The 27,061-nt window shown below is 44.9% G+C and overlaps 2 protein-coding genes across 2 annotated transcripts; one reads left to right on the plus strand and one right to left on the minus strand.

Annotated features, from left to right (window-relative positions):
* Positions 1 to 7,205: 7,205 nt before the first annotated feature.
* LOC123189599 (pentatricopeptide repeat-containing protein At1g06710, mitochondrial) lies at positions 7,206 to 12,028 on the minus strand. The gene is made up of 3 exons (XM_044602052.1): positions 9,032 to 12,028; positions 8,169 to 8,618; positions 7,206 to 8,071 (listed from the first exon to the last, which is right to left on the minus strand). The coding sequence occupies exons 1-2, from the start codon at positions 11,888 to 11,890 to the stop codon at positions 8,577 to 8,579; spliced, it is 2,901 nt and encodes a 966-aa protein (XP_044457987.1). The 5' UTR covers positions 11,891 to 12,028; the 3' UTR covers positions 7,206 to 8,071; positions 8,169 to 8,576.
* A 138-nt stretch (positions 12,029 to 12,166) lies between these two features.
* Positions 12,167 to 14,187, plus strand: LOC123189600 (uncharacterized protein ycf20). Its single transcript, XM_044602053.1, has 2 exons — positions 12,167 to 12,434; positions 13,272 to 14,187. Exon 2 carries the CDS (start codon positions 13,304 to 13,306, stop codon positions 13,769 to 13,771), a length of 468 nt encoding a protein of 155 aa, XP_044457988.1. The 5' UTR covers positions 12,167 to 12,434; positions 13,272 to 13,303; the 3' UTR covers positions 13,772 to 14,187.
* The last annotated feature ends 12,874 nt before the right edge of the window (positions 14,188 to 27,061 follow it).

Raw genomic sequence — 27,061 nt, forward strand, 5'->3', positions numbered from 1 at the left:
CACTCGGCTTCGAGAACCCTAGCCGCCTCCGCCTCCTGTTCTTCGGTACACCTGTAGAAGGTATGCAATCGAACAAGACAACACTGATTAGTACAATCACTAGGCAATGTCGATTTTTAATTCTGTAAAGGAGAAATTACCCAAAACCGCCGCCTCGCAATGTCAGCCACCGTCTCGCACAAGACACCGTTGACCCTCTCCTCCGGCGGGGCCGGGGCAGCCACGTACAGCTCCCAGCTCAGTGCTAGCTGTGGAACTTGACCCTCATCGGGCAACGTGACCCACCCCGGGAAGTGGCGCCCGCAAAGCACACCAAGGACCTGGTTGGGCCTGCGGGCACCAGAGGCGTATTTCCAACCCCTGCAGTATGACAAGGCCAACACATTATATATTAATTTGAAGAAACATGAAGGACAAAGGTTAAAAAAGATTAAATGCACTTACTTCTCCCCGTTAGGCTCAATCAACCACCTCTGATTGCGGGTCGCCGGCACGTCCGGGAGCTTCGTACCACCACGCTGGTAGACCTTCTTTCCCTCCTCAACCAGCTCGCCCTCGCTATAACTATCGCCAGACCAGGTGTCCTCGCCATCAGCATGGCCACTAGTCTTCGGAGTCACGTGGGACGAAGACTCTGGGACCGGAGTCTCATGGGACGAAGACTCTGGGGCCCGAGTCTCATTGGACGAAGGCTCGGCGACCCGAGACTCGTCGGCCTGAGGCTCGTGGACCGGAGTCCGGTACGGGTCCAAGTATGATGGGTCCACCTAAGACGAAGCACTCCAGTGGTCCAAAGAAATAGCTGGGGGTGGTGGCGAGGAAGGCGCAATAGCCTTCCTACCTCTCCCGCCGCCACGTCCACCTCTAGCAGCCCTCTTGGGCTTCCCCCGACCTCTCCCGCCCAAAGAAGAAGTACCCGCCGGTGTCGTCATGCTGTCTACCAGCGCTCTCCAAAGGTGAGCACGCCCCGAGGAAGGAGGCTTGAAGCGCTCTCGACACGCGCCCACCATCTTTCAACAGCTGCAATGACAAAGAGTAAAAGAAATTAGTACAACATAAACATAATAAAGTATTTAAGTGTGTATCGTCATCATGAACATAATAAAATATTTAAGTGTGTCGGGGTCGGGGGTGTCGTGTCGGGGTTGGGGTGCTGTGTCGGGGTCACGGTGTCGGGGTGTCGAGGCGGGGTCGTGGTGTCGTGTCAGGGTCGGGGTGTCGGGGTCAAGGGGTCGGGGCGGCGACCCTCGACCCCTCGACTCATTTTCCCCTTTTCCCCTCGACCCCTCGACACCTCGATCCTTGACCCCTAGACGCTCGACTCCTTTCTAGATCCTTGACCCCTCGACCCCTTTTGCCATCGACCCCTCGACACCACGATCCTCGACCCCTAGACCCTCGACTCCTTTTCCCCTCGATCCTCGACCCCTAGACCCTCGACTCCTTTTCCCCTTGATCATCGAGCCCTCGACCACTCGGCGACCCTCTTTTCCCTCAGCGACCCTCTTTTTCTACTTTTCCTACTTCTTTTTTTCATCTTCTACTTCTACTTATTTTTTTTCATCTCCACTTCTACTTATTTTTCTTCTTCTTCCTTCTTTTCCTTCTTCCTCTTGTCTTCTTTTTCTTCTTCATTTTCCTTATTTTTCTTCTTCCTCTCGTCTTCTTTTTCTTCTTCAACTAATCAACCTAAATCAACTAAAATCTACTAACCTAAAATCTGCTAACCTAAAATCAACTAAAATCTACTAACCTAAAACCAACTAAAATCTATTAACCTAAAATCAACTAAAATCTATTAACCTAAAAGCATGGCTTGCTGCTTTGCTTGGCAGGCTGGCTGGTGTTCCTCTGTTTTCTCTTTGCCACTGCTTTAATTTTCACTTGCCTCTTTTTTGTTTTCATTGTGGGAAATTGCTTCTTGGTTGAATAAACCAAAGAGTATTGTCCATTCATCTAAAATTTGTAAAGAAGGAGACCAACTTCCTGTGTAACCATTATATAGACTAAAAATAGCATTGTCCATATCATCGTGACGAAACAGAGCCAAACAGAGACCTAATCAGCATGGCAAAAAACAAATTGACAGGCTGACCAATTAAACCAAAGGAAGCATGATCCAACTAACAACAAGTCCGCCTGAACACCCACATTCCACAAGCAAATTGACAGCCTGACCAGTGAAAACTTAAGAAGAGTGACCCAACTAACAGCAAATACATGTCTCATCAATGTGCATGCCAGCATCACCATCTACTCATAAAGTGCGTCAAGTTGTTGAATACGCTAAGTCAAAACAAGCTCAACATTTTAGGGGCAAAGAAAGTGGGCATCAAAACCAAACAATGTACTAATAGTAGTAGGAGTACTAACATGAATAGTGGATAGACAGTAGACTTTAGTTCTTCTTTTCTTCTTTTTCTGTTTTCTTTTTTCTTCATCTTCTTTTTTCTATGTTTTCTCCTCCTAGTCCTTTTAGGTCTTCTTTCTTTCTTTTCTTTTCTTGTTCTTGGGCTTATATCTAACTAAGTAACCTAAAGAAACTAACTAAGTAATTAACCTAAAAACAACTAACTAATTAGCCTATGTACAGTTGGGTAAAACAAGTAACTAATTAACCTAAAAATAACTAAATATAACTAACTAACTAATTAGCGTAAATCAAAAAACAGCAACAAAAAAGACAGAAAAAAGGAAAAAGAAGCCTCACCAGGGGGTGGAGCGGCGGCGGGCGGCCTGAGCAGTGGGGCGCCGAGGCGACGGGCGGTCAGGGGCGCGGAGCGGAGCACCGGGCGGCGGCGGGCGGCCTGAGCGCCGGGGCGGCGGGGCGCCGGGGCGCCGAGGCAACAGGGGGTCGGGGGCGTTGGGGGCGCGGGGCGGTGGTGGTCGGGGGCGTCAGTGGTGGTGGTCGAGGGCAGCGGAGATGGTGGGGGTCGGCGCCGGGGCACGGGGGCAGCGCGGGTGAGGTAAGGGAGAGAGAGGGGGGTGGGGCACGGGGCGACCGTTTTTTAGTTAGGTTTAATTTCTTTGACGTATGCTAGCAGACGGCAAAGAGCGTAGCTAGTGGGGTGGGGCCGGGGGAAACGGTCGTTAGGTTGGCTATTCTCTTTGTCGTCTGCTCGCGAACGGCAAAGAAACTTTTCCATCCGCTAGCAGACGGCAAAGAAAGAGGCCGTTAGGTGGTTCTCGTTAGTGGGTCACCCTTCCTCTTTGTCGTCTGCTAGCGGACGGCAAAGCATCTATGTTGTCAGCTAGCAGACGGCAAATAACTGGCTGACGACAAACATGGTCTTTGTCGTCAGCTCTTTCTTTGCCGTCAGCTTTTATGAATTTGAGGGCAAAGACCTTCTTTGCCGTCAGCTAGCAGCCGGTAAAGAGCTGGTTGACGGCAAAGATCCTGATTTCAGTAGTGTCTAGCAAATTTCAATGGTGGATATTCCACCAAAGGGCTATGTAGCGATCTTGTAGAACATCTTAAGAGGAAACTAAAATTACTAACTTCTATGTAAGAACGTGATCAAGAGACGAGATGCTTTGATTATTTAGAGGCATACTAAGTTTGCTCTGGTTTGGACAAAAAATTCACCAAGTACCCCACATGCAGGCTCTAGCTAACAATTCGGTCTGGTTTCCTATGTTAAATACTTCAAGGAGATCATGTTTGAATACATGTCAGGCTAAGCTGACGACCCTAAGTTGAGTGTTGCATAGCAGAGTAAGATCAGACATCACCATGATCTAACTATACTCACACTTGAGCTATCATAATGCTCTATTCAGTGGTTTTGATCAAAGAAAGCAATGAAACTCGTTCGGATCAGATAGAAGATTCTCAAAATCTCCCTCTAGCGAGCCCTGGCTGAAAAAATCAAGCTAGCCCTAGATATTTCATGAAAAACTTTGTCTAGATTGATGACATGCCCAACAAACCGCAACACGCCAACTTCTACCAGACAGACTAAGATCACATATCACCAGAATTAGTCTGCCAACTAGGCAACAGATGATACATAACTCTGCCTATCAGGTTGAGGGTCTTTCAGATCCCAAGGATTTCTAAGAATCTTATTTCAGTTACTTTTGATCTCATCATAGGTATGTCGATCGGAGGAAATCAAGCAGTCTGGTCATCATCTCGGAACCATTTGGACAAAAAAAAGGATCAACAACCAAGACCTTGAAGAGTTGGGAGGCTTCTGATGGTGCCATGACCCCCGGGTATAGCTACGGAGGACAAAAGAGGCCCAATGACAGTAGGGCGGCCCAAGCATGCAACTCAACGTCCGCCGACAATCCGAAGCGCATCACCACCTTGGGGGACAAGACGTAGACTCCTCTCCGTATTAGGCTAGGAAACCATCTGTATACAGCATATATTAACCGATCATGTCCCCTAGACTAGGAAACCAAATGTAGCTTATGATAACTCCTTGGCCGACTCGGGACTTGTAACCTACCTTGTTCACCTATATAAGGCCAGGCAGGGACCCCTCCTCCCTCCATCACACCTGATTCTAGCTGACATTTGAGACTTCAGCCCCTAGATAGTCTTGCGACCGACCCCCTGTAAACGCATACCCTAGTTCTCATACGAGGCTCGATCATCAACGTAGACAAGTAGGAAGGAGGGTATTACCTCTGTGAGGACCTAAACCTGGGTAAATTGTCTTTGTGTGCACCACCCGGATCTTTGTCACGTAAACTATCCTAGATGGGTATTGACAAGAAAATATCACGTCAACAAGTGGCGGGGTTTGATCATCGATGGTTGCACCTAGCATGGGGCAGTGCTTACACGCCATGTCCTTGTTGAAGGCATTGTTTGCTCTCCGGGGGTGAAACCACATGACGTGAGTAGTTGGATCTTGCGACGACGGGACTATGAGCGTCTTTTCCGTTCTAGAGGTGTTACTTTCGAAGAACCTTTCTCGTATTTCATGCGGGGTCAACGATGGTGGATAGTTGGGCGCGTCGCTTTTCTTTTGTTTTTCCTTCTCATTAGTTTTGTTTGTTGTGTACACCATGCCTTGACTAAGTTTCAATATTGTGTTATGCAGAGATAGGATATAATTGGTATCATCTTGATATTAATACATTGTCTTTTATCAAGAATAAAACAATTCTCATGAAAAATAGATGGTGATTCAAATAGGAATGTGCGGCATTACAAATGTCTCCTACTTTAGTTAGATGTGCAACATTACCGATGTCCACACCATGGATGGGCACTGACGATGAAGAGGATCTCGGACTCATCTAAGGGTCAATTCTTTCGGGATTTATGGCTGACTATGAAAATAAGTTGTCCTCTCCCCAGATTATTCTACAAGACCAACCTAAATTTTATTTTAGAAGGCTAAAATAAATTTTAGGTTGGTGCTTCTAAATTAAAAAAAAATTAGGTTGATCTTGCCCTAAAGCTTCAGCGCAGCCATTTCGTGGTGCAAGGATTTCCTGCTATCAATTTAAATCTCCATGTATGCATGCTTTCCCTTGGATACTTTGCTTGACCAAACTGATGTTAAAACCATGACAGTTTCTCCAACAGAAATCAGCCCTTGTTTGAGAAGAACATTTCTAACAGCGATGCTTAAGATTTGTGGAATGTACTTTCTGCAACTCTAGGAGTTGTCGGCTGCATTCGATCATAGTTGACTGTCTTTTGTTCCGCTGACATCATTTTGCGGCCGGTACATTTAGCAAGTGATGGATCTGGACATGTGAGTTGTGAGAGCGTCAGCAAAACGATCGCATTTGTCAAAAAATTGCGGCGTCCTTGGGTCCCAGCGAAGACAGGAGAAGGGATGTACCATGTCGAATCAAATCCTAGATTAAACAAACGAATTTGCTGTGAAACGTTTAGCGGAATTTATTCCTGCGCCAACAGGTTGTGCAATATTTGCACAAAATCTTGTTTTTCCAAACACCCGGATGATATGATTCAGTTCTGAAAAATATCGCCTTTGACGGATTTTTCTTCAGTGAGTCTTCCTTTGCCAGAGTAAAGCGACAGTTAAAAGGCACAATAATATTGCAGCATTTGTACCAAAGATGACGGTCACAAATATATGCTCAGAGAATGCCGACATTCTTGTGTAATGGGGGCTCAAAATTCTCCATGCTACACTTTGACCGGTCCAGCCTCTTGCTCGAGATTATAGGCATAATAGCATATAGACTCACTTTCCAAAGTTCCCAGTAATGCGTTCATGAAATCCACTAACGTCCTCATAGTACTAGCCATCACTTCTACATTCTAGCATCCTTCAGAAACCTAAGGCTGAGTTCAAGGAGAACAATCGTTACCCCACGAACAGCAAATATATACTTTTTCAGTTAAAAAAAAAGAACACCTCATCTGGACTTGTACTGATCATTTTGCATGAAATGTGAAAATCTGGGATCTAGGTGGATGTAGTATATCACAACCAAGTAGCATGCCATCATCATGGCCCACTAAACTATTTAGCGGATTACCCTTACTATAATGGTCATGAACATCAGTCTGCTTCAGAACCCTCAAAAGTTGATAAAAACATCTAGCTATGTGAATAGATGATGCAATACCTACTAGCTATAATTCACCTTTACTTTTCACAAAAATGCTCCCCATATAATTCGTTAAGAGTACTCCTCTGCAGGCATGGCAAGGTATATTCCATGGCAAATAATTGCTTTCTTTTAAAATTTTCATTTCCATTGAGTGGCATGACTCGAGCAAAGATTCTTTATGGCATGGAGAGAGATATGATGCTAATTGGAGATTACATGCAGCCTTAACACTTAAATGATGCAACTACCAAGAGAAACAATAAGGAATGCATAATAAAAAATTCATGTGATTTACCGATTCCACATTCAGTCACAAAAGTGGCACCCTGACTACACAATGCATTGAAGAGCCATCGATTTTTTTAGTATGTTCCCCTGCAATTTAAAGTATAAATGTTAGAAGTTCTGCAGAAGCAAGGTATCCTCTTTCCAATAAAAAGTACTATAGCACATCCTCCTATGCTTTTCTGTGAACATATATATCAGAAATCACAATGACATACCATGTATGTGAAGTTGGACTATGAAGATATATGCACCACAAATTCGTTCGATTCAATATTCAATAGAAGCCATACAAGCACACAACACTTCCAAATACTAACGCAAACACAGTACAAAGTAACTAGTGCTTCGGATATGGTAGCTGCATCTAGAAAAGGTATAAGATATATTCTTATAGATGTGCAGAGATACAAACATATTGCTTGAGTCATTAATTTATAGAAGTACTTGACATTTGATGTCTAAAAATTCAAAGAAACCATGCAGCTTGGCAAATTTTGAGCCGTCAACACAATGATGCTGCTTCCTGACATAGAATATGCCTCCAATCTAACTGTAATATCTTCATCACATCAGGGTACCATAGCAGCCCAGTTATAAACATGCCAAGTTCCCAGAGTCCTCAACACAATTGGTTGCAAGTATACTATTTCATATGAAAATAATAAGGCTAGATATTGGTAGTGCAGAAATCTCAATAAAAACTCATTGAAGAATACTTTCTTCATACGAAAACAAATGAAACAGAACTAAATGTCAGAAACAAGCTGAGATCAGCAAGGACTGAAATGTCACAAAATGCCAGAGCAAAACAGATGTCAGATATTTTGATGTCGAAACAGAAACAGATGAAATGTTCCACTATGATGGAAGCCACTGTGTATTCACATTTAAGTCATATCAAAACATCAAAGCAATACACACTAAAAATTGCCCGGTAACAAAAGGGTGAAAGATATTTGATTATGTTCATGCGATCACAGAGCATCTCTGTTGCTATACCACTAAAGCAGAACATGAAGGAGCTAGAAGGATATTCAAGTAAATCATATCAAAGCAATTGTATTGTTTCATATGGTATATCACTGAAATGATGAATAAAGAAGGGTTATGGAACTTTCATGCTATCTTCACCACCAGCAAGACTTCTGTAACCATCACCATCTTATATACAAAGACTAATCTTGATAGCCAGTGAAATTTCTTTGTCCATCTGAAGATGAACCAGCCATCCCTAAATTATGCAAAAACAAAAAAGGTTAAAAGGGTCAGAAGTTACTTTGGTAAATGGCAGTTTAAAACAAAGATGAGATAATGCCCTAATAAATTACCTCATCAAAATGGGATGGAATTTGCATCGTGTGATGTCACAGTTAAGCAGGTAACAACCTAAATTAGCTGCCACTATTGACAAATAAAGTTCTGCTGACTCTTCAAAAGGTTGTGCTTACGTGAGTGCAATTTGACTGCATGCAGTGTACTGAAGATTTTCTTCAATCATCATGATCATCAGCAGAAGCAGCACCCATACATGTAGCTTAAGAATCAATCTTATCTCTTTGTAGTGCAGTGCTACTCCAAGTCCTGGTTGCTGTTTTTCTTCAGTCATCCATGAGTTGCACATTTCTGTCTCAGGGTGACTGGATCACACCACATCTTAGAGCAAAGCATGAGACGTAGAGATGCGACTTCTTAGGGGAGAAATTTGGAGTTATAATGTACAGTAAGGTACCACAGCTCTACCCTCCATCACAGAATTTGTTACCCTGCCAGTTCACACCCTGGTCCAATATAAAATATTAGTAGTCATAAAGGACTAAACTATGCAACAAACTAAGCATTGGATATAACTCCTCCCGAAAGTAACTTTGGTATCTAACATGAAATCAGAAGGTAGCTCCTGTCCACTTCAAGTGGGAAATGCAATATGAAACCAAACTGTAGAGGCTGTTTAAGGTATATTACAGGTGCTCTTCAGTTTGAATACACAATTTGAGGGTGAACTAAAATTAGCAGAATAATTGTGCCAAATATGCTCCATAAACAGACATGCTATATTTACCAGGAAAGCTATCTAAGTGGAGCATTACTGCTGACGGATATTATGTGCCTGACAACAGTTCATCTACATAGCAAAATAAAAGCAGATGATAAAGAGATGTGTTCGAACAGTATATGCAAGAAGTGGACTGACCTCCTGGCATATGCCATAACACAACTGAAGAGCTTCATTCCACTTATTCATTTCAATTAGTCCCTTTACAAGACAAACAAAGGCACTTAAATCTGGTACAATGCCTTTCCTGGTCATTTCACTATATAGTGCAATTGCTTCTTCAACTTGAGATGATAAACAAAGTGCCTGGATTAATGAGGTGTGCATGTCCGTGCTGGCCATATTTAGGGATGACAAGACTTCCATCATCTCTTTGTGCAACTCCAAGGCTGTCTCCAGTCTACCAGCCTTGGAGAAACTATCAATGAGCATCCCATAAACAAGAGCTATCGGTGCTGTGTCATGTGATTCCATCTCCTCCAACAAACCAAGAGAAGCAAGAAACTTCTTGCTGAAACCCTGAACTGTGTTGCGGTATCCTTGCAGATACTTTGGCCAGTGGGTCTGCTTCATCTCATCAAGCAGTAAATGGGCATCGTCCAAAAGACCAGCAGCACAACAATGGTTTATCAGTATTCTGTATGTAACATAGTTGGGAGCACATCCTTTTGTCTTCATTTGCATAAAAAGCTTAAGACCTGCATCAACTTTACCAGCTTTCCCTAGTCCGTGTATTAGGGCAGTGTAAGTTACAACATTTGGACTGCATCCCTTCTTTTCCATCAATGACAGCAGGTTTAGGGCTTTTTCAGTTTCACCTGTTTTACAGAGCCCATCAACCATAGCTGTGTAAGTGACGACGTTAGGATTACATGAATCCTTTAGCATTTGAGACAAAACTTTCATTGCAAGATCAAGTCTCCCATCCTTGAACATCCGGTCAATCAAGGACGTGTATGTATGCACACTAGGCAAGTAACCACACTTAGTCATCCGCAGAAATACCTTCTGAGCACTATCAATTTCTCCAACTTTGCAAAAACCATCAATCAGAGCATCATAAACAATCTGGTTGGGCTCACAGCCAGATGATAGCATAGCATCTAGCAACTCATGAGCATCAGCCACCTTTTGAGCTTTGCACAAACCATCTACAAGTGCACCATAGGTGACAACATTTGGAGAAATGGTGTCTGTGTCCTTGCCTTCAAAGTAGAAATCAGATTCTTTACTGTCAGAAGTCCCTATTAATTTGGCATAGACTTCGCAGGCCTTTTGGATTTCGCCCGTCTTACAGAGGCCGTCAATTAGTGCACTATATGTAACGGCATTTGGATAGCAGGAATCATCAACCATTCTGTGGAAGATGATATTAGCCTGACAGAGCTGCTTAGATTTCAGGTAAGCATGAAGCAATGCAGTATATGTCACTACATTTGGTGAGCAGCCAGCACTTCTCATCTCATCAAACCAGCCCTGGGCTTGTTCAATGAGACCAGCCTTACAAAAGCTATCGATCAAAATTGTGTATGTGTACACATCCGGATTAACACCTACCTTCTTCATCTCTTGAAATAAAAGGAAGGCCTTGTCTACCCTGTTAGCCTGGCACAGAAAAGTAATCACCTTAGTGTACGTGCTTGCATCAGGAACAAAGCCTTTCCTCATCATCTCCTTCATTATCTGAAATGCCTTCTCAAATTTTCCCACACCACAAAGGCACCGAGCAAAATTGGCAGTGTTAACCTTATTGAGAACGCAGCTAGCAACCAGCATCTCCTCGTAGACTTTCTCTGCCAAATCCAACAACTCAAGATTTGGCAATTCTTCTCGACCACAAATGCTTCCAATGAATATGTTGTATACAACATAACCAGGAGGACAACCGCAGTTATTCATCCTATTAAACAGTTTATATGCATATGCATAATCCTCAGCATTGCAGTAAGTATGCACAAGTGAATTGAACAATGAAGGATTTGGATTGCAACCCTCTGTCATCATCATGTTAATGATTCTCTTGCACCAGCCAAGCTGCTTCTTTTTCAGAAATCCTGAGAGCAGCGTCCTATATGTTACCACATTCGGGATATACGAGTTGCACCGCATCCTGTGAAGAAATGACATGGCCTCATTGAAAAGGGAGGCCTCCATCAGTCCACTGATCATCTGGGTGCACAACACAGTGTCGAGCTTAAAATCCTCCCTCTCTATCATGTCAAGTGCATCGCCCCAACGTCCCTCCTTGCACAGAGCCTGCGCAAAGGATCCGACTGTGGACCTGTCCATGCAGAACCCTGATGCCGACATCTCCTTCTGCACTCGGAACCCCATTTCCACCTGCCCCGCGCTCGCAAGCACCTGCACGAGTGCATTGTAGGTCACCGCGGACGGCCTGTACCCAAAGTCCTTCAGCCTCCCAAGCTCCTCAAGCGCCTCGCCCCACATGCCTTGGCGGCAACACTGCCGCACCAGCACATTGAGCAATCTGCCGAGCACGTCACGATCATCCTCCCCAATCTCCCTAAGCAGCCTCTCGGCGGTCCTGGCGCGGTCTTCGAACCCCAAGACCTCGGCGAGCGCGTCGTAGCAGGCACCAGTGTGGCTGTAACCCACCTGGCGCTCGGCCCAGAGGAAGAACCTGACGCAGAGCTCCGGGGAGCGCACCGCCCTGAGCACCGCGACCACGACGGAATCGGTAAGGAACTCGCGGTACCGTCGCAGGAACCGCTCGGCCTTGCCGTCGAAGTCGGCGCCGTAGGCCCGCACCGCCTTGGAGATCAGGACGACCTCCGGGGGCGGGAGGGCGGCGGCGGGGGGCGCGGGGGCAGGGTCCCTGATAAAGGCGAAGTCGTGGAGGGAGACGCGGGGCCCGGGGCGCGGCGTGGGCCGGTCGACGAGGCCTGGCAGGAGGTCGCCGGTGTCGGCGGCGTGGGAGGAGCGGGCGCGGCGCAGGGAGGCGCGTAGGGCTACCGCCGCCGCACGGCGGGTTATCATGGGTCGGCGGGGGCAGGGGTGGGGGTGGGGAGGGGCGGCGGATGGGCCGTGGAAATGGAGGCAGAGGCGGCGGCGGTGGTGGGGTTTGGTGGCGCCCCGGCCATGGAGGTTTTGGGGGTGGCGGAGGTAGGGGATAAACCCTAGTGGCGGAGGGTATTTCGGTAAAAGAAAACGCTCCTGTAACTGTAATGTGTATACAATCTACTGTAGTAGCTCATGGCTCTGACGGTGGGGCCCCGGTCACACAGACGTAGAAAGTCGCAGCCCGCATAGCCTAGTCCGCCACACCACACCTCCCTCATCTCTCCCCTTCCTCTCTCAGTCTCAGTCTCAGCCTCGCTTCTTCCTTTTTCCATCAATTCGTTGCCTCCTGATCTCTTTCGTTTCTTGGCTAAATCCGTCCGCCTCCGTAGGTGAAATCTGGGGAGCGAATTGTCGACTCACCTGCCCTGAAACACTTGATTTCCTGGGTGGTTGTAGTTCGCGCGCCAGCTGCTCGACGCAATTCCACTGCAGAATCTTCTCTGCCATTTGGGGAGCACAGGTGAGTTTGAACTTTATCCCAGAGGCAAATCATGTTTTCCCCTTGTTATTTGGTAGCGCTTACTGTTAGGCATATGGCATTAACGGGCTTTAGTCAAGTGTTAGCAAATTCATTGTTTTGTCAGTCGGAAGTTCTTGTTGCGTGATAGTAGTTCCTTTTGCCAGATCTGTTAATTGGGGATAGTGTGCGCTGCCTTAGCTGTCCGATATTATCAGGCTTTTCAGCCGAAATCGCTGTGGGGTTGCTTTCTGGCTGCAGAATGTATGTAAACATATTTTCTTGAGACAAATATTTCATAGATAGCTACAAATTGAGTCACATCTGGAGTGCAGTGTTACATGGATCCAACAGTGCCATACGCCATTGTCGAAAGATACAGTTTACCCACTTTAACATGCTTGATGCCTGTGAAGTGTGAACCATTGCAAGTGTTCCCCTGCGATTTGTACTCTGGAATTGCTAGCAAGCTAATGCATCATTCTGGTCTAGCATTTTCAGCTGTTGGAAATCTTTGGTATACTTCCTAGTAGGATCTCCAAGGAAATACGGCATTTCTGAATTACCATACTTTGCAAAAGATTAGCTAAAACGGTCTTTACCTGGACTTTTGGTTTCTCTTCTCTAGAAACTGCATCTTCGGTTTCTTCAGATATGTCATAGCCTGTAGGTGACACTGGTATTGTTCTTTTTTTCCCTACCACTACTTGTGTGAAACCTTCTCTCCTGCCCTGCTTGGTCTTTTTTTCTTTTCTCGACTTAATCATACTAGTTTCCTGCTAATTCTTGTCATCGGGGCAACAACATCATATCTAATTGCATGTCTATGTTTTTATTTAGAAAAAATCTTCAGGCGGTGACGGTGTTTCTTTATGGCGTGTGCGCCAAATTATATTGCCATTGGCCTTGCCAACTATGGTTTATATACGGGAACAAGGGTACTCTCACCGAGCTACAAGAACTTCCCACGGAAATCCTCCTACAAGTTTCTCAAGGTCCGTGCCCTGCAGGGAAATGATGGTCGTAGAAGGCTGATTGACATAATCCGAATCATCCCAGAGCTGTCAAGAAACTATTTCAAAAGCGGGTCCAGGAGAGCTCTTTTCGGCGGCATCGCGCTACTGGGTGGCTTTTATGTTGCACAGACAATATCCCTGTCGTTCGGTGCTTTGGGCGTGAACGATGTTATAGCAGCAGTTGTGTGTGTGCTCCTGACCGAGTACGTGACAAAGTTCTACTACAGCCGGCCTAAGGTTACCTTCGCCGTCGCGCTCCTCAACAATTTCAAGATGGGTTTCACATATGGCCTCTTCATTGATGCCTTCAAGCTTGCTAGCTGATTTACGTTGCCTCCTACCGGTGCTTCACATGCATTTTCATCGCGGTAAGTGGGCAAACATGGTGAGAAAACGCAACACCATGTGATGATGTGTTACAGGGATACATGCCTTTCTCGGTCTTGCATTTCTGTGTGAAGATTGTCCCATTGCTGGTACAGAATGTGGTGTGACGATACTCCAGGTCCAGTGTGTGTCAATGCGTACTATTGGCTATCCTAATTGTGTGTAGAGCTTTGATTTGATTTTATTAGTCAATTCAAGCTGTGGCACTTGTGGCTATCCAGTCTAGGGTAGAGTTTGATTTGCAGGCAGTCTGTAGCTTAGCCCTTTGTGCAGGCAATGTGTAGTTTCTGTTCATATTCTCAGATAAATTTCTTGGACCAAAGTACCAACCGGATGGCATGCTGTTTTGATCATCGTTTGCAGCTAAATTTTATGTTTAATACTATCAGATAATTTTCGCGTGGTGGATCAAAGTACCAGCACGAGCTTTTTGTTTGAGGTAATATCACAGGTGGTGCTTAAACTTGCCACCGATGTTCACTTTAGTGCCTGAAGTTAAAAAATACACCGAACTGGTTTCAAAACTTGGCACGAGCCTGCAAATACGGTGCTAATCCTATTAGTAGACGTTTTTATGCTGACGTGGCACCGTAGTTTGCTTAGCATGCACAGACAACCTCCTAGCAAAAAATTATGCATGCTTGGATTATGCTTAAATGAAAAAAAATATAAGTAGAAACATTTTTTATTAATATTCACATGTGTATAACTTTCTTTTTTTGTGAGAAACATGTGTATAACTTTCATCGTGTCATATATTCATATTTTTTTTAAAATTAAACTATAGTCTGGAGTGAATATTTTTTATAAACTGAAATTTTAAATTTTGCATATTTATGAACATTTTACATTATTGAGAATTTCTTAAACAATATGAATCGTAAAAATGTACATGTAACTATTAAAAGGTTTATGTAGTTAAAATAATATTTATGAATTGTAGTATAGAAAATATTTATATAATTCTAAATTGTACAACCATTTTTATAATCAGAAATACCATTTTATTTATAGGATATGTTTAAAACAAATATGTGAATATTTTTATTACTGTGATTATAATTTACAAACTTTTTACAAATTTCTAAATGAAACTAACATGCGCAAACGGGGCTGCGCTGCTGAGCCGATTAAAACCCACGTATGTGTCTCTTTATCTAAAATAATAGGAAATGTTTTCATTATTCTAAGAAAAAGGATCTGTTTTCATTAACAGGCACGAGAAAACGTATGGCATACTGGCCAGTAGTTCCAGTTTGCTAGGGCGAGGTTGTATGTGCATGCTAAGCGAACTACGGTGCCACATCAACATAAAAATGTCTATTAATAGGATTAACACTGTATTTGCACACTCGTGCCAAGTTTTGAAAGCAGTTCGATGTATTTTTCAACTTCATATGTGGATCAAAGTACCAGCACGAGCTTTTTGTTTTGATGCAGCAAGGTGTGTTACCTCGGCTGTCTTGTCTTGTTCCCAGAATGCATATTTGACGCAACATCTGAGAGTACTGTAATGGTGCGCACTAGCACAGTTGACCCTCGGTGATGGTGTCGAGAATATTTGAGTAGCAGATTTGCTTTGGTAGCAACTGGGCGCGCAAATTGTACATGTGCCATCAAAGATCAAACTGCAGTGAAGTGCCGTACCTGAGCCTGCTCAGGAGATAGTTTTTTTGTTAAACAATGATGTGGATGCCAGACTAGCAAATATATTCTCATATAAAAAGCTTACATAGTCGAAACTGTGCAATTAGTTCATCATGTTGCAGGTGAACGTGGTTTTCCAATATATATGTTTTACTTTTTTTAGGCTAATAATGTATTTTACTATGTAAGTTTACCATTAGCGAGCCTACTTTCTGAAGGAAAAAAAACGAGGGAAGCTTACTTTGTGATGGGCAGGTCCGCGTAAAAGCCCACCATGTCCTGTGCCTGCCCACCGCACGCTCAGCTCACAGCCCACAGCCCGCTACCACGAAGAATTTGTCCCAATCCCGTCTGCCGTGCGGGGAACCGGGCAAGTGCAATTCTCTCTCTTTTTCTAGCGTGCTACACGAGTGCGAAATGACACGCCCGAAATGATTTTGTTGCGGTAAACTGTGGGCGAAATGCGACAACGCGAGGTGTCCGGATATCCCGTTTTCTTTTGTGGGAGAAGAACGTCGCGACGTTGATTTTGGATCCCGTCGGCCGTCGGGTCTCCGTGCCAAATTGGGTCGGCGTCACGAGTCACATCGCATTTGCCACATCAACTTTTGGAGGCTGACAGCTTCGTTCCCTGCATCTGCATGGCCTGCCTGCCCCAAAGCTAAAGCCGGGCGAAACGCGACGTGACATGGGTTATGGGTCCTCCAAATCCTAACGTCAGCGCATCTTGCCGGATCAGACAGCTGAGGTTTGCATCCAGGGTGGTATTCTTACTCTTTTTTTATATCACACAAAGAGAAACGGTAGTGTTGATTGATCTTTTTTTTTTTTGTTGGTGGTGGTAACGTACTACTGTATGTGCGACCCGGTAGGGGTAAACAACAGACCAACGGAGCCTCCACTAACGATCGGCCGCCGCACCACACGAAAGCGGAGACAACAATCCGCAAGACGAAAAACATGTTTCCTCAAACACGAAAGCGGAGGTTTGCTCAGCCTCCACTACAACAGTGCTCCCCGTGCATACACAGATACACTGCACAAGCACGTCAGCTCGGGTATATTACCGTTTCATGGTAAAGTACGCGTACAGCGAGGCGAATGAGTAATGACGATGAGCCGCCGATCGTCAGTCACACAATCTATCGAAACGATTAAACTAGATACGTGCAGGTTGATTTTGGTCAGCTCTCTCGTTGAACGTCTGCCGTTTTCCTTCTACTAGAAGCTGTGGCGCTGGTTCATTAGGCATGGTTTCACCTGCAGTATTATAAGTATTACTTGAGCATGATATTCCATTACAAGTAAGGAATGCAAATTATTAGCAGTACGATTAGTTCGTACGTGTGGCGATCTCGGAGTTCTTTTTTTTTCGAGAGTACGTCAAAGACGTACCGTATTATCATAGAAGGGAGAAAAATGTTTTACAAGAAACCGTGCTATGACGAAAATGCCTACACGGTTACTCCAGCTCCAAAAAAGAACAGAAAAACTACTCTCTCACGAATCTATCTAAACCCTCAACTCCTATATCCGCCTTCTTCCAAAGCTTGATCTCCTCGTGGATGAGCTGAAGAAGGTTGATGTCCGAGCGCACTTGATCATTCCAGTTGAACACTCTTGCGTTCCTCTGTTTCCATAGATGCCACATGGTCAAGATGACAAGCGGGTCAAAACCTCTCTTGAGCTTTCCATGGAAGGACTTCCGAGCCTTGTCCCGCCACTCCATGAATGTGTCCTCGGGACTTGGGATTTGGATGTTGATTTGCAGCAACTGGAAGCAACCACTCCAGACTTGCCTCACATAAACACATCTAGCGAGGATATGATCTACTGTGTCCTCCTCTTGGCAGCAAGTATAGCATGTCGAAGGCGTCTCTTGGAGTCCATGTCTCGCACGTCAGTCCGAAGTCCAGAGCCGGTACTGGGAGGCAAGCCACGCAAAGATTTTACACTTGAGAGGCGCCCAACTGCTCCAGATGCATTGAGCGGCGGCAAACGAGTCATGCCCTGACATAGCATCTTGTAGGTGGATTTGGCGCTATATGAGCCCGTAGCACTCCAGGGCCAGTAGAAGACATCCTCCTCCGATACATTCCTTTTGATCGTCGCCACGGTTTTGAAGGAAATATTGCCTTAATGAAGTTATTATTTATTTCCTTATTTCATGATAAATGTTTATTATTCATGCTAGAATTGTATTAACCGAAAAAATAATACATGTGTGAATACATAGACAAACAGAGTGTCACTAGTATGCCTCTACTTGACTAGCTCGTTGATCAAAGATGGTTAAGTTTCCTAACCATAGACATGAGTTGTCATTTGATTAACGGGATCACATCATTAGGAGAATGATGTGATTGACTTGACCCATTACGTTAGCTTAGCACTTGATCGTTTAGTTTGTTGCTATTGCTTTCTTCATGACTTATACATGTTCCTATGACTATGAGATTATGAAACTCCTGTTTACCGGAGAAACACTTTGTGTGCCACCAAACGTCACAACGTAACTGGGTGATTATAAAGGTGCTCTATAGGTGTCTCCAAAGGTACTTGTTGGGTTGGTGTATTGTAGGTGGATTTGGCGCTATATGAGCCCGTAGCACTGCGGGGCCAGTAGAAAGACATCCTCCTCCAATACATTCCTTTGGATCGTCGCCAGGGCTTGTTGCAAGTGTATGAGTTGCATGTGAGCTGTGAAGGACAACTCTCCCGTGATGTCATGGACCCAAGATCCCTCAAGCAGCGCCTCCCGTGTAACGCCCTCGATGCGGCTATATCTCCCACGTGTCGAAGCACGACTTAGAGGCATAACCGCATTGAAAGCAATGCCGCAAATGAGGTAATCTTCACACAACCCATGTAATACATAAGGGAAACAGATACATAGTTGGCTTACAATCGCCACTTCACACAATTACATGAATAAAGCATTACATCAATCAGATACAAACAAGGTCCGACTATGAAACCCAAAATAAAATAAGACTACCCCAAAAGCGACACAGATCCCCGATCGTCCCAGCTGGGCTCCAATACTGATCAACTAAAAAACGGAAACAGCATGACGAACACGAAACTTCAACGAGCTCCTCCTTGAGCTCGGTTGCGTCACCTGCACGGTCTCATCGGCACCTGCAAACTGGTTTTGGAAGTATCTGTGAGTCACGGGGACTCAGCAATCTCACACCCTCGCGATCAAGAATATTTAAGCTTATAGGTAAGGTAAAGGTATGATCTGGAGCTGCAGCAAGCGACTAGCATATATGGTGGCTAAACATACGCAAATGAGAGCGAGAAGAGAAGGCAAAGCACGGTCGAGAATCTATGATCAAGAAGTGATCCTAGAACAACCTACGTCAAACATAACTCCAACACCATGTTCACTTTCCGGACTCCGCCGAGAAGAGACCATCACGGTTACACACGCGGTTGATGCATTTTAATTAAGTTAGGGTTTAGGTTTTCTACAACCGGACATTAACAAATTCCCATCTGCCCATAACCGCGGGCACGACTTTCGAAAGTTCAAATCCCTGCAAGGGTGTCCCAACTTAGCCCATCACAAGCTCTCACGGTCAACAAAGGATATTCCTTCTCCCAAGACAATGGTAAAACAAGTCCAGCAAGACCGCCCGATGCGCCGACATCCCGATAGGAGCTGCACATATCTCGTTCTCAGGGCAACACCGGATAAGCAATCCGTACAACTAAAACCAGCCCTCGAGTTTCCCCGAGGTGGCGCTGCAAGGGGCTCTAGTTTGGACCAACACTTAGACAAGCACTGGCCCGGGGGGTTAAAATAAAGATGACCCTCGGGATGCGCGACTCCCAAGGGAAAAAGGCTAGGTGGCGAATGGTAAAACCAAGGTTGGGCCTTGCTGGAGGAGTTTTATTCAAAGCAAACTGTCAAGGGGTTCCCATTATAACCCAACCGCGTAAGGAACGCAAAATCCGGGAACATAACACCGATATGACGGAAACTAGGGCGGCAAGAGTGGAACAAAACACCAGGCATAAGGCCGAGCCTTCCACACTTTACCAAGTATGTAGATGCATTAATTAAATAAGAGATATTGTGATATCCCAATAAAATAACCATGTTCCAACATGGAACAAACTCCAATCTTCTCCTGCAACTAACAACACTATAAGAGGGGCTGAGCAAAGCGGTAACATAGCCAAACAACGGTTTGCTAGGACAAGGTGGGTTATAGGCTTGGCTTAACAATATGGGAGGCATGATAAGCAAGTGGTAGGTATCGCAGCATAGGCATAGCAAAAGAGCGAGCAACTAGCAAGCAAAGATAGAAGTGATTTCGAGGGTATGGTCATCTTGCCTGAGATCCCGCAAGGAAGAAGAACAAGTCCATGAAGAAGACAAATGAACGTAGCCAATGTATCCTCACAAACACAACGTTACCGGATTACCGAGAAGAAGTACACCGGAATGAAAGAAAACAACATAGTGAACAAACATCACATAAGCATGGCACGATGCGCAAACAAGTATGATGCATGTCCGGTATAATGAGGCATGGCATGGCAAAGTGCACAAACAATCCTACAAATTAAGTGGAGCTCAACATGCAACTCCGTTGCATATTGACGAAACACCATGACAAGTTATTTAGTTCGATCTTGTTTATGTACCCAACAATATTAAATGTTGTTAAACATGGCAAGAGGGTGAAGCAAATGAAAACTACCTATCTAGGCAAGTTTAAATGAGGCCGGAAACAACGAACAACAATTCCGGTAGAGGTGGAAGGCGACGGCCGGGTCCGGTAGAGCTGGGGCCTCGAATCGGGGCCGCGGTCAACGCGTGGCTGCACCGAGCGAGCTGTTGCTGCTCGATACTGAAGGAAAACGCAGCGACAGGTACAGGGACTTGGCGAGGCGGAGGAGGCAGGGCTTGCTGGCGGCGTGGCCGGATGTGGAGGTCCGCCTGCTGCGGTGGCTCGAGGAAGAGATGACGGAGGGGCGCGGTTCCAGGCACAGGACAGCGACAAGGGAACTTGGGGCTCCACGAGCGGCGATGAAAAAGGACTTAACGTCCGAGACTTGAAGCTTGAAATGGCGGCGCCATGGCAGGGCGTCCTTGGCGGCAGACCTCATCGGCGGGGTCAAGGGGTCGTGCTCGCGCATCAGGCACGCGAGGAGGTAGCTGCCTCGGACGTGACTTGCGGGGGCACGGACCCAAGCATGGGGAGGCGAAGCAGGGGTCCGACCGCTTGAATCGGAGGCGACGAAGAGAGCTGGGGAGGCCGGCGTCGTTCCTATAACAGAGCAGGGGAAAAAGGGGGGTGAGGAACAACAGGGAAGAAGAAGAAGAAAGAGAGCATGGAAGGAAGCATAGGCGGACGAGGCCGTGGCCTCGATCCATCCTGGATCGGGTGACAGCTGGCTGCGGGAGAGATTGAGCATGGGGGGCTGGCTGCGGATCCATTTGACAGGGGGAGGAGGCTGGATGGATCGGGAGGAGCTGGTTGATTGGCTCGATGGGGAAAACAAGGACGGAGGAGGCGGCTTCGGTGGATTAGGCAGGGGAGATCCCGAGGGGGATTTGCAGTGGCGGCGCGCAGGAGGATGTGACAAGGTTCCTGATTTTTAGGGTTGGACCTTGTGTATTTATATGGCAGGTGGATTAAGTTGGGGGCTATCGGATCCCTCCGATCGTAATCGGGCGATCGAGAAATAAATAGTTAGGAAGTCCAAATAGGAAAAAGGAGATGTTTTGAAGATGTTTGGGGATGTTCTGAGTCCAACGGTGACAACTCCCCGGGTCAGGTTCGGGACAACTTTCGGACGCGCGCGCGAGGAGGGCCGCGGGCATAACCGAGAGAGGTTAGGTTGGGCCCAGCGGTAAGTAGCGGGTCTGTGTAGACGGACTAGAGAGGAAAGAGAGGGAAAGCCCGGTGACTGTTCCCGGAGACCGAAAACGTCCGACGAAAAGACCGGCTATACTGCCGCTATAGTTATACGTTGGGCTATCAAACGAACTCCGAATGCGATGAAACTTGGCAGGCGGCCTACCTACAACATAACAACACCACATGCCAACTTTCAACCCATTCCGAGAACATTTTCCGTTCACTTATAAAATATTATCTCGGACATGCCGCGGGTGCGTGCCAGTGTGGTTGGGCTTAGAACGGACAACGGATGGAACTGGGGGAACCCGGACGGATGCAAGTTTTGAAAACACGATGATGCAATGCATATGATGCAATGACAAGATGCAACACGCAAGCGAATGACATGGCAACGATGGCGAATAACTGGAAGACACCTGGCGCAACGGTCTCGGGGAGTCACAACACTCCACCACTACGAGAGGATCTCGTCCCGAGATCTAGAATGGCACCGGAGGAAAAAATGGAAGAGAAAGAGAAGAGGTAAAACTAAGTTACTTCTTTGACAAACAAGTGAAACCAAGGAACCTTGAGAGGTTAACCCATTTTGAGAAAAGAAAACAACGGAGATGATCGAAGTTGAAAACACTCCGTTAGAAAAAATAACAAGGAATATTACGAGAACCTTGTAGGTTGAAAGACAAAAGACAAGGATTGCAATGGACAAGAAGTACATGCAAACACTCCGGTAGAACGAGATGCACAAGGAACGATAAGGATCAATTACGACAACACTCCGGTTGGAAATGGAAGGTAAAGAATATGAGCTTGGCAAAACGAAAGCACTTGGATGAAGACTCCGGTTAGAAGAGGAATGAAAGACATAACAGTCCGATTGAAACAAGATAGAGAAGGGAAAAGAATGATATAATTTGGACAGCACTCCGCCTGTAAATGGAAGGAATTGGACATGATCTTGACAAAACAAGATGATGGGTCGAAGAGAGCAGCATCACAATGTCTCCGGGACAAATGAAAGAATGCAATGAAAAGAACAGAGAAGAAAACAACATGTTCTACCTCAAATGAATTTGAGAGAGCATCCTTAAAAAGAAGGATTTAACAGAGTTGTTGGGAAATCAACAACGAAAAGAACAGGCTTGTTGAGGGCTTATGGAAAATATCTCAAGAACTTGAGGTGAAAACCTACCATAAATGGAAACAAGATTGGATTGATATGAACAAGGAGACAAGAAACTTATTCCATCGGGAGGATAAATGAAGCACTTGGGTCATTTATAAGCACCATAAATAGTAACAATCCTTAGGGAAAGCTTTAGGTGAAATATAACCCAAGATAACTCCAACGAAGAGATTGATGGATTGAGAAGAGCTCATGCTAAAAGAGATTGATGGGTTTAACTATCTCATTCTTAACACCAAGTGAATCATGAAACATGAACTCAAATTATCAAGAATGGCATAATACCATCTCCAATGATATGGTAGAAAGGATTGCACTTCGGAATATGAGATGAAGAAATGCTTGAGCTCCTTAGAAAAGAGTCTCAATGAACACTTCGAGAATGAATTAACTCCTTGATGAGCCACCATGAAGAAACTCTCGAAGAACTCCGGTAATAAAAGAATGGTCAAACGAAAGGAAAGAGAAGTTGAGAACACAAGGTGAATCCTTGCAATGATTTAGATGGATCTTCACGACGAGAAAAATTGAGAGAGCTTGGAACTCCGGGAAAAGAAAAGATGAATCAAGTGAAACCGAGAATTTGATGAGCCTCCAGAATAAGGAATTAATCCCTTGGATGAAAAAATAATAAGAATTACGTTATGCGTATCCTTCATCAATTTAAATTAAAGACATTCCACGAATTTGACATACTACTTATTCCGGTAGAAAGGATTAAGAGAGATATAATTCAAACTTGAGAAGGTCTTCAACGAACCACCGGTAGAATTGAAAACAACGAATACATAGATATGATAAACGAAGGAAGAAGAATCTTGGAAGAACCACCGTAAGAATTGAAAATGAATGAGTAAAAGATAAAGAAACACCGAAAAGAATTAGAGAACGAAAATGCTTGCTAGGATTTAGGTACATGAGAACGAAGAGATCACAAGCTGATTAGAGAATACTTGAACGATGCACCGGTAAGATTTGGAGAATGATAGCTGAAAGCTGAGAATGAATAAGTCTTCTGAAATGATGGGCTTCGGAGAATCAAACTGAAAATATTCATGAATTGCTCCGGATGGGTGAAAAGAATTCTCACAATCAGAACAATTATGAGAGGATGTCATCAAGCTAGAACCATGAATCTCTGAGAGAGCGGATAAGATATGGAGGAAAAACTCTTCTTCGGTCATCAAAATATGAGAATTACGACGAGAAACACCACCAAATTGTTGAGATACTCCGGAATAAAGAAGAATGGAAAAGTTGAACCGCCGATGAAAAGAATTTGAAAGATCTTGGAGAAATACATATGACTGATGATGAATCATTCTTACGTCAAACTTCAAAAAGAATTTTTGGGAGTCACTCGGGGAAAATAAGGCGAGTCAGGTAAGATCCTGGGAAAAGACCTGTGGGTTAGGGCCCACTCAAAAGATACACCGTAGAATAATTTGAAAGAGATTGCACCGATTGAATTAAATGGCTTGAAAGATATTACAATCTTGAAAGAGCTTGAATGGATCGAGAATGTAACCATGAGTCTTCTAAGATATCTTCCACACTCCGGAACAATTGAATAGCGAGAAGTGGAATGACAATAAGGTGCACCGGCATGGAAAACATTTGAAACGAGTTAAAGGATATGATCAACACCAAAAGCTTGAATTGAATCCACCGGAGAAGAAAAAGAATGAAGAATTATGAGCTTGATGCTCCATTAGAATCTTCATGAGAATCACCGGATAAGAACATTAACGGAAAAGAATGGAGATACTTCTCATCAATGAGATGATACTTGATTAAGAAATCAGAGTCCTCGAAGAAAAACAAGGGTGGGTGGGCGGGAAAACAAAGGCAGCTTGGGACAGATAAAATGAGCACCGTTAGGAGAACTGTTAATTGATCTTGCAGATGTTGAAATGATCGGATCCACTTGAAGAGAAAACACACCGGTTGAAAAAGAATTAACATGACAATCTCGATTGTCATGAAGGATTTGCATTCACATAGAAATGTGAGAACACCACTTAGGAAAGGTATGGAATCAACATTTGACTTCGAAGCAACTCGAATACCACAATTCAAAAACAAAACAAAGGATTAGCTTGCAGAATAAGCCGGAACAAACATATGATAGAGATTTCGTCCGAAGTTTTCGTGGTGGGGCCTACACAGGCTCGATCGTACAACACCATCATGTACAAGGCAGTGCACATGACATACGAAGCATCCCCGAGTCGGCATAGCCAAGGACTCTTTAAGACACAACGAGACCACTGTAAAACCAACCGTGGATAGGCAGACCACTAGACGTCAAACCCCAATTTCATATCATACATCTGTCGGAAAGATATCCTAAGAGCTACTTGAATTCCCACTTATAAACTCCCGAAACTTTCCGGTTATGCAATCAGGTGTTGGGGGTATAGGGGAAGCATAATATCTCACCCAAAACTAGCAAATCCTACATCCAGCTGTATCCATCCTTCAACACATAACCAAGAAACCTTCGGAAATCATTTACCTCAACCTTCGAAAAGCATCTGTTATACGAGTTATGGCAATACTCCCGAACTCCCGCCCCAGTACTGGGTGGCGTCGAGATTATCTCACCAACAACTGCATAAAAGAGATTTTCGATGTCGGTGAAACTAAACTCGGGTATTCCAGAACTGCAACGATAAAATTGTGACGACAACACCTCGGATCTCAACTCCCCTGGACACTGCCACAACCTCTAAATGTCAGGAGGCACCAAGAACAATGTTCTCGTCACAAAACCATGGGAACGATTCCAAGATACCCGCGTGATCCTAAATTTTTTTAGTGAAATTTGAGAAGAGAAGAGTCAAAACTCTACGTCAGGATGCCTTACCAGAGCGACGAAGGGGCTGAGGAGTAAAAAGAAGTCCTAACTCTCCGATTTATATAATTCCTAAATGACTCAAAACATTTCTAGACTCAATAATGCCAGCGATTCGATCAAGCAGGGGGCTCCTAAGGTCGGGGAAGGCTATGATTACCAACTTGTAATGCCCTCGATGCGGCTATATCTCCCACGTGTCGAAGCACGACTTAGAGGCACAATCGCATTGAAAGCAATGTCGCAAGTGAGGTAATCTTCACACAACCCATGTAATACATAAGGGAAAGAGATACATAGTTGGCTTACAATCGCCACTTCACACAATTACATGAATAATGCATTACATCAATCAGATACAAACAAGGTCCGACTACGGAACCCAAAATAAAATAAGACTACCCCAAAAGCGACACAGATCCCAATAATTTGTTTTACTTTTTTTAGGGTAAACAATTTATTTTACTACTCGCGAGAATATTTTTTTTTGAGAATAACCTGCCAAGCTTTATTCCAAGATAATATTCATCGGTACAATGGTCGGGTTATGAGGCATACCCAGCCATACATGTCTACCCCGATCTAAATTACAAGCAAACTTGGCAAGTTTGTGAGCCTCGAAATTATGGTTTCTACGCTCATGAATAAAAGAGCTAAACTGAAAACTCGACTGCCGACCTATGATTTCATGTACTATAGCTGCATGGGGACCCCCCCCCCCCCCCGTCCCTCTGTTGATGTCGTTGATCACCTCCTGACAGTCCGATGCAATGACGAATTTCTGAAGATTGAGGTCTTCTGCGAGTGCCAAAACTTCTCTGCAGGCGTATGTCTCTAACGTAACCGGATCAAGAACACCTGGGAAGGCCACCGATGATGATCCCAAGTAGGCACCACGATGGTCTCTGCATACCGCTGCCATAGTTCCTCCTCCTCTATGCCGGGCTACTGCTCCATTGGCATTGATCTTGCAACAGTCGGATGGGGGGGGGGTAGCCATCTTTCTTCTTGGCGCTGCAGTGCTGCACTTGGAACCGTAGATAAGTTATAGGTCGTTGTAGCTGCTTCAGCTCATGGATATACGCCTCAACAAAAGATATTGTTTGCACCGGGCTTTGAAAGATCGCCTCATGTATGGCTTTTTGACGAGCATACCATAGTGCCCATAATGTGATTACCGTCTATGTGAACTGCTCATGATCCATGGACTCATTAAGCTCAAACATCCAGTTCTTAGCATTTGGTTCCTCAATCATTGTCATGGCCGAGGCCAGCTGATCATCCGAGAGGGCCCAAACACTGCGAGACATCGTACAGGAGATAAGCGCGTGCCTCCAAGAATCTTGATAGACGCATAGAGGACACGCATCCCGGACTGACATGTTCCGATTATGGAGCAGATCAGTAGTTGGGAGTGAATGCCTCGCCAATCTCCACATGAAAACTTTGACCTTTGAAGGAACAGTTAAACTCCAAAGCGAGGACCATCCCGAACGTTCTGCCTCGTCATTCGAAGCTCCTCCTCTCCCCTCTAGCCAACTTTCTCGTTGGAGTTTTGTCTTCACCATGAACTTGTAAGCTGAACTGACAGAAAATCTCCCCTTCTTGTCCGGAGCCCACGCCCAGAAATCTTCAACATTACGAGTACAAACTGGGAT

Source organism: Triticum aestivum, chromosome 2A, assembly GCF_018294505.1.
Source record: "Triticum aestivum cultivar Chinese Spring chromosome 2A, IWGSC CS RefSeq v2.1, whole genome shotgun sequence".
NCBI classification, from domain to species: Eukaryota; Viridiplantae; Streptophyta; class Magnoliopsida; order Poales; family Poaceae; genus Triticum; species Triticum aestivum.

Bases quoted from the DNA above. Each gene is read 5' to 3' on its own strand.
- LOC123189599 (XM_044602052.1), bottom strand. From the start codon at position 11,890: ATGATAACCCGCCGTGCGGCGGCGGTAGCCCTACGCGCCTCCCTGCGC. The intron at 8,619-9,031 runs GTCAGTCCACTT...ATATTGGACCAG, and splicing joins GTTATGGCATATGCCAGGAG to GGTGTGAACTGGCAGGGTAA.
- LOC123189600 (XM_044602053.1), top strand. From the start codon at position 13,304: ATGGCGTGTGCGCCAAATTATATTGCCATTGGCCTTGCCAACTATGGT.